The 8,220-nt window shown below is 39.0% G+C and overlaps 1 protein-coding gene and 1 long non-coding RNA gene across 3 annotated transcripts in view; one reads left to right on the top strand and one right to left on the bottom strand.

Annotated features, from left to right (window-relative positions):
• The first annotated feature begins 1,673 nt into the window (after positions 1-1,673).
• Positions 1,674-4,079, top strand: LOC117282635. 2 transcript variants are annotated; one of them, XR_004513453.1, is made up of 2 exons: positions 1,674-1,760; positions 3,579-4,079. It is a non-coding gene; the product is annotated as an uncharacterized LOC117282635 (long non-coding RNA). The 2 variants fall into 2 exon arrangements; XR_004513452.1 differs by lacking the exon at positions 1,674-1,760 and adding an exon at positions 1,767-1,982.
• The window catches only part of LOC111868549 (small nuclear ribonucleoprotein-associated protein B), a 15,095-nt gene continuing 10,671 nt past the window's right edge, over positions 3,797-8,220 (bottom strand). The window contains exons 5-6 of the mRNA XM_023859286.1: positions 4,422-4,508; positions 3,797-4,083 (exon numbers count right to left, since the gene is read on the bottom strand). Of these exons, the coding sequence (XP_023715054.1) occupies positions 4,064-4,083; positions 4,422-4,508 (107 nt within the window). The 3' untranslated portion in view covers positions 3,797-4,063. The remainder of the gene's footprint in view (positions 4,084-4,421; positions 4,509-8,220) is intronic.

The following is an 8,220-nucleotide window of genomic DNA, read 5'->3' on the forward strand; positions in this document are numbered from 1 at the left end:
TCGGGCCCCAGTAGACTAGCCCATAGTCAGTCACTTTTTTTTAATGTTAGTGGGGTGGGACTAAGTCCCTTGTACTGCGGCCACTTCTGGCCTATTGTACCAGCCCCAGATGATAGGTGAGGGTGATTGTGGAGCAGTTGGTGGAATGAAGATTGGTAGGGGAAACTGAATAACTCTGAGAAAACCTGCCCCAGCGCCACTTTGTCCACCACAAATCCCACTTGACCAGACCCGGGATCAAACCCTGGCCACCGCGGTGGGAAGCCAGCGACTAACCGCTTGAGCTGTGGTGCGGCCCTAGCCAGTCACTTTACTGAGTTATCCCGGTCGTCCAGCCAGTAACAGGTCACAGTACTGACAGATATATGCCTTGTCATCCATTGTATTCGAACCCGAATTTTTCAGTCAGCAGCTACTGGGCCTCTAGACTGAGGGTGTTTGTGAGCAGGGTGTTGAGGAGCATATTTGGACAGCAGAGAGATGACGTGACAGGTGGTTGCAGAAAACTGCATAACTTGTACGCTTCTCCAAGTATAATTAGAATGATGAAGTCAAGGAGGATGAGATGGGCAGGGCAAGTAGCAAGAATGGGAGAGAGGAGAAATGCATATAGGGTAGTGGTGGGAAAGCCGGAAGGAAGGAGACCACTGGGAAGACCAAGGCGTAGGTGGGTGGACAATATTAAATTGGATCTCAGAGAGATATGATGGGATGGTATGGATTCGATTGAGCTGGTTCAGGATAGGGACCGCTGGAGGTCTCTTGTGAACATGTGAACCTTCTTACTTACTTACTCATGGAGCTGAACACTTCTGGTTCCATAAAATGTTGGGAAATTTTTGAGTAGCCGCACAGTTGGCAGCTTCTCAAGAAGGGCTCACTTCCATGAGTTAGCGAGTTACTAGGCCTACTCTCATTGGGCTATCCCCGTTCAACTCCTGTAACCTAACCCTGTTTGCCCTGCCGGTAGCAAGGAGGCATATTGCCAGGTGCCTCGCTCGCCTCACTTCTAACAAGAGAATCCTGGTCGTTCAGCCAGTAACCCATCACCGAGCTACCCGGAGCACCTGTTATGAGTGAATCCCTGCAGTTCGGCCAGTACTGTGTCACTATGTTGACTGAGCTACTCGGGCTCATCTGTTATACATGAACCTCAGTCGTCCAGCCCTTAGCCAGTCACTATACTACTTGAGCTACTCGGCACACCTCTTATCATAACCGTATCCTGGCCCATACAGGAGTAGAAATTCCTTACAAAACGCCGAAGTTTTAGTTAGCATTCTGTACTTGCCTCTTATCAACTGCAAAAAAATAAATTCCAACATAGATTTCGTATTGCGTCCCTTTGTGACAACTCTTCATTTACTGGCATTCGATTGCACCTTTTGGAATAGCATCCTTCTTCGTCAGTGGCATCATCACCTCATTATCAACCGAGAGCTTTTTTTTTTTTTTTTTCAAGAGTTACTGCGCGCGAGACATGCCAGCTAAAAAAATGCATTTAAGGCAGCGAGATTTATACATGTCAGCGCATTCTCACGGTTGGTTCGTCAACTGCATCATGGAGTTGACTGCGTCTTAGAAGTAGAAACACGCGGATCTTCTGCCATCTCTTTGCAGATACGTTGAACTAAGGTTGTCAGAACCAATCACAATGTAGCTATTGCAATATATCAAGTTGCATTTGTGTAAACAAATCATAATTCATCAATCGTAATGTATCGAATCGCATTGTGTGAACCAATCACCGTGTTTCCTTGGTGGGTTGGGTGGTAGTATTCTGTAAGATAACTTATTTTTGCACAGAAAGGGAAACATTTGGTCTAGCCAAAGTATGTTACTGACCTTGGCGTGCATTTGTGCGTGTGGGGTTAAGGTTTCTCAGTGCGAATGGCTTTGGATATGGCAATGTGCACAAACCCTGGATAGGGGAGCAAAACAGCCAGTAATGATGTGATTTGTTTGAATGTGGATTAAGGCTTGTAAGACAATATAATGCTTATTTTAAGGTTCAAATTTGACATTCATGTATGTTAACTGTAAAAGAAATGTAAAACTCTTGTAGGGTTGCTGGTTCTGGCATCAGCAATTTTGCAATTCCAGGTTTCATATGACAGCATGGGAATAATTTCAAGTTCATAACCACTACAAATATTATGTTTCTTGACATTATCCACTGTCCTGTTTCTATTTAAAATAGTCTCCAAAATGCGTTTTAAATAAAAACAAGACCATGGATAAGGTCCAGAAACATAACATTTGTATTAATGTACCATCATCACAAACTTTTAGATCTTATTTCCATAACCATTACAGTTGTGACATGCTGTTTTTAAAGAAATACTCTACATCAATGAAGAAGGTGTAAATTAACATTTTTGCAACATCGGAAGTTAATACACTAGTAAACAATTGAGGGTAATAAGTATTGTATAACAATTTGAAGATAGTAAGAAGAGATGGAGAGAACATGCAATCAGAATGACACCTTTTAAGCATCTATGGCAAGCTCAATAAATGCTCAATCAATGGAAAAGGCAGAGGGTTCAACAATCTGGCCTCAGAATGGGCTAGTGGCCAAAGTCATGACAGGAAGAGGATAAAACTAACTGATCTTATAAATAACCACGAGTCTGTTATCAAAGTTCAACAGAAATTACTTTATAGTGTGTAACATATCAGTTAATATGTCAAGTTCTTGGAATGGGTTCTGCAATTCATGCAACGTTTGTTCCCCCCCCCCCACTGTATGTTCAGAGTGAGATAATTACTCGAAGCAATGACAGCTAAAACGAACATGGCTCTGTAAACTATGAAGAGTATTTGGATTCTACATTAGAAATATAAATCTGGACAACTCAGATCTAATTTAACAGAGATTGTACATTCTGATACCATCAGACAATATTCAATTGATTTAGCAAATTATTTCTAGAATGTTCAAAGCATTGTAAATCTGAAGGCAATTTATCATTCAGTCCTGTGTTTAAATGAACCAAAAAACCAACATACCAGTAATAAGCCTCCCTTCCCTTCAAAGGAGCAGTCAGTGACCATCATGAACGGAGCCAGATTGGGAAAATAAAGTGTATGCGAATCAATCCTGTCAGTAAACAAGCATTAACATTTTCAATCTGTTACATTCTTTACTGTATACATATTCAGGGAGGCTTATCAAGATGTCAGCGATTACATCAGTGAGTACCTACTTTTCACTTTTGACAAATGTCAGTTATGTCAGTTAGCCACACTATGGCCCTGGAGTTGACTCGGCCTCGTAACAGAAATGAGTACCAGGAATCTTCCTGGGGAGTAAAGAGCAGCTGGCACATGAGGCTTACAACCTTACTGACTTCCATGAGCCAACTGTCCAGAAAATTTGGAAGCCTCAATGTCTCACAACCCTATAGACTTTCACAGCCTGTTACAAGGATAGCTTTACCTTTTTTCTAACCTTAACCCTTCATGGTCCAAGATCTGCAGTGACAATATTCGAATCCTTTAAACTGCTAAACCTATCAGATTCAGCTAAAGTTTATAAAAGAATTATGGTGCACTGAACTTCTGTTCTTTTTCAGATAACCAGTATAGAATATGAGAAACAACGGGTTTTGGTTGGACATATTACCGTTTTGTTAGATGAAGGAAAACAGCCTACCAAATACTGCTCATTAGAAAGAGCAGTACTTCTTAGATAACTAATCTGCATGCCAGCCAATATTAAGAACTTCAAGACAATTCCTCGAGGATTAACTAACAGCCTTATTAATTTGGTTTGGAAAATTTAATAACCATAAAAGGTTGAACATTTTTTTAATGCAGAATGATGTTTGAAGTTTCCTACATCACAACTCACTCACTCACCTAAAAATACATTTAAAATATGGAGGTCCCACAATATAGAAAATGTACACTTGTGCAATTCACTCTAAATCTTATATGTATCACAAAACTGCAAACTCTAGAACTTCACAGTTGTCTTCACTGTCACACCAACACAGCAATTCACATCCCTTTGTAATAAGTGATTTTCCGTACATTCATTTTGTCATATGAATCCAAATTAATATGGACGAGGAGGTCCTGAAAGGCAAAGAAAAACAATCAGTATGTCAACATATGGGTTTACAGTGAAATTCATCCTACGTGAAGCACTGCTTGAAGTTGGTGATTTTTACAAAATATTATTATCATGTAATAATTTGCAGGAGAAAGACTGCTATAGTGATATTTCAGATTATTCAGCAATTGCAACAGTAAATTTCAAATTGAAATTTTTACTGTTCAGATCAATGCCTGTAGTTTTATGGTTCAACAGTAGAGATAATAAAGGTTTAAGATTATGCAAAGGAACACTAAATGGGGATTCCAGTATTTTCTGTGTCAAATCATATTTATGGCAGCAAGCTTCCTATATGTACCTCCTCTCATCATACCAGGTGGTGGTCCTCTCATCCCTGGTGGGCCCATTGGACCTCCTCGACCCATCGGCATACCGGGTGGCATACCTATCACAAACAAAAACAAACTCTGTTGCTATACTGACTATACTGATTGAGTGACCTCTGCCTGTCAGCATCACAAGTTAATGTAACAGTTCCAAATTACATTCATAAAGGAGTTTGGCGCAGATTACAGTTGCAGAATCCTTGCTACAGTCATAAGACTTGTACTGTGAGAAACATTTACACAATGTGACACAGTACAAATGTTGAACTACACTCTCAACATAATTTTACACCTGTTATAAAACAATGGGTAAAACTTCTGTTTTGAGTATTTTAGCATACAAGCTTTAGACAGGCAATGAAAGGATAAGAGAGGAACTAAGAAGAGGACTGAGAAGCGGAAAATTTGTGGCATGTATGAGGGAGACTAAACATGTATACAAAATTTAAGTCAGGGAAACCTGATGCAAATAAATCACTTGGGAGATGTTGACTTAAACCAGAGGATAATATGAAAATGGATTTTACAGAAACAGCAAACTGTGAGTTTTGTTTCGTTTCGCCTTGTGGATCACATTCAGTTAACTATCAATCAGCAATATAAAAAATAAAACAGACAATTAATACAAAACTAAAAAAAAACTTCTCAATGATATTTTCTACTATTTTGAATTGTTTCATTTTGGTCCGTTACACTATTATACATAAAATCAATACAAAGTCCGTCAAGTGTAACAATGTTTTTTAGGTCACTTCTTTCTCACTCTTGCCTTACATGTTTCGGTTTTAGTAAAACCATCTTCAGAGGCACATGGTACTAACAAGAAAACACTGGCGTTGTTTAACTGTACACAGTATATATGCTGTGTGGGCACTGCTACAAATGTCGATGTGTAAAAGCACAACACTAGCTTGGAGTACTGAATGCACGTACAGAATGCACGTTCAACCTTCGCATTCCATCCGAAGTTGCCCTCGCGTTAAAACATCACTATTAAAATATTTAAAAAATATTTAAAAGTTTAAGACTTTTGAAGTAAAATATAAAAATGTTAGGCTGTTGTGTACACAACACACAACGCACAGGAATAATCCAACTACAAGCCAATACAACCTCAAGACATCTCCCAACATCGGGATAAATTAAGAAGCAGCCTAACATTTTTATATTTTACTTCAAAAGTCTTAAACTTTTAAATATTTTTTAAATATTTTAATAGTGATGTTTTAACGCGAGGGCAACTTCGGATGGAATGCGAAGGTTGAACGTGCATTCTGTACGTGCATTCAGTACTCCAAGCTAGTGTTGTGCTTTTACACATCGACATTTGTAGCAGTGCCCACACAGCATATATACTGTGTACAGTTAAACAACGCCAGTGTTTTCTTGTTAGTACCATGTGCCTCTGAAGATGGTTTTACTAAAACCGAAACATGTAAGGCAAGAGTGAGAAAGAAGTGACCTAAAAAACATTGTTACACTTGACGGACTTTGTATTGATTTTAGATATTTTCTACATTTATCCTACCATTCATTTGCACTTCATTCTTCACAACTCATTATTCAGTTTTTAATGTACTGACATAAATTTCTTGTACAAAGGAAACATTGTTAGCACCACAGGCAGACTGGCTACTTATTTGGCCCTTACCCCTTGTCAGTCATATAAGAGATAAGGGGGAAGTTGTACTAGTTAGCTCAGTTCTCTTTCTTTATAACCAATGATGTACACTACTCTCCAGAGAATATTCACTGTTGAAACATACATACAAAAGAGAACTCATGCATTGCAGGGAAAGATTCATCTGCAAATACCATGATTCACACACACCTACAAAATTTTGTGTGTTCAAACTTATTATTAAGAAGTGGCAGAATAGAGGACTAGTGCTTGATAAAACATGACAGTGCAAGAAAGCAGAGCTCACGGATGACAAGTTTGAAGACATTCAGGCATTGTTACAGATTAGCCCTCAGAAATCTCTAAAACAACTGTCACAAGAGACAGGTACGTCTGCAAGCTCTGCTTCTAAAGGAACTAAATTAACAAGGTATTGTAGGTTTGAAGGTCTTACAGTGGTGGTTATGAAGAGTTTTATCTTCTGGGGTATAACTCTTAATAAAGTTTTGACCATTCAGATTTAGGGTCGAGCATGAGCTTAAACGTGCTGATGCTCCCCAAAGCATTGAGTTTTGTAACTGGATGCTGAAAATGTGCACAATGGACTCACAGATCCCCAGCCGCTGTTTATAACCAACGAAGCATACTTTCACTTAACCACTTATGCAAATTCTCAGCAGACTTGAATATGGAGTGACGGAAATCTCCACACAGTTCACAAAATTCCGCTACATGACATAAAGATTGAAGTCTGGTGTGCTGGGAAAATTAGGTTCAACTTGGACCAACACATTAGAATTATAATGGAACCATTTTTTGAAAAGATGACTGACAATGAAAGACAGTATGGCTACTTTCAACAAGATAATGCTACTGTGCACACTGCATGAAATTGAATGAGTCTACTACAAAAGGTGTTTAGTGATATGATCATTAGTACAGGAATGTGGCCTCCAAGACTGCCATATCTTAGTGTTTGTGACTTTTATTTGTGGGGTAACCTAAAGGTGTACAGGAACACACTTTGCACTGCTGAAGCTCTTGAAAATAAGAAATACTGTTGTTTCAATCTCGGCTGACTAACTTCAGCGTGTTTTGCAAGGATTCCTTCAAAGATGAGAGGTGTTCTTGAGGGCTGCTAGTATTTCCTGTATCTGGTGAGTTCTCTTCTCATTTTACTTTTCAGTGCCACTTGAACAGATGGTTTCAAGCCTCAGAATGAGAGCAGATATTTTAGTAGTGGTTCTGAACACAACTTTGTGCTTACCTCTTCTGGAACTGACTGATTAGATCTACCAGAAGGTATGAGGGGTAAAGCCATATAAGTAGCTGGACCACCTGTAGTGTTACAATGTTTCCTCTTATTCTGAGCACTATGTAGCTCTCTACTTATTTTCTTTCCATGGTTATCTCAGCATTACTTCATTTTGCAAATGCAAGTCACATTTAAATGTATCAGCAAAGACAGGTGAAGGTATGGGATTAACCTTTAACGTACGGACTTTTAAATTGCCGGGAGCCCTCTGCGGCCGGTATTTAAATCACCCTGATTAATTAAATTTGCAAACCATCAGAAGAAAAATCCATATTTTCCATTCTATGCAACACAGAAATAAAAACTAAAAACAACCTGAAAGACAATAAATTTTTCTACATGTACACAGAAGAGCAATTTTTACAAATGAAAATTAACTGTGATTATTTTGTCATGAATTGCAAAATATAATCTTTATTATATATGTCATGTAATTCCCAAGGGCTTACCCATTATTTATTCTTCAGCCTTGAATCATGGTGATATTGTAAATATAATCACACTATATACTCGTACAATAATATTTTGTTCAGACTGTACGCGAGTTTGAACTGCGTCACTTCACGGTTTACAATAACTCACACTCGATGCGCATGTACTACTTGTTGAAGCAGTCCAACATTCTCGAAGCAGCCAAACCCACACAGCGCAACGTGACACTTTACGTGCTTCTGCGCTTCTTATTCTGAGAACAAATATGTCTTAGTTTCCCTTTGGTTGCCCAGTGTTGTGAATGTTTCACCTCCAGTCGACTCAGTTGGGCCCCCTGATAAATTTGGCCCTCCCCCGAGAAACGCCACTGACCGTGATATTCGGGTTGTGCGATTGAAGAATC

The sequence above is a fragment of the Cryptotermes secundus genome, unplaced genomic scaffold, assembly GCF_002891405.2.
Source record: "Cryptotermes secundus unplaced genomic scaffold, Csec_1.0 scaffold330, whole genome shotgun sequence".
NCBI classification, from domain to species: Eukaryota; Metazoa; Arthropoda; class Insecta; order Blattodea; family Kalotermitidae; genus Cryptotermes; species Cryptotermes secundus.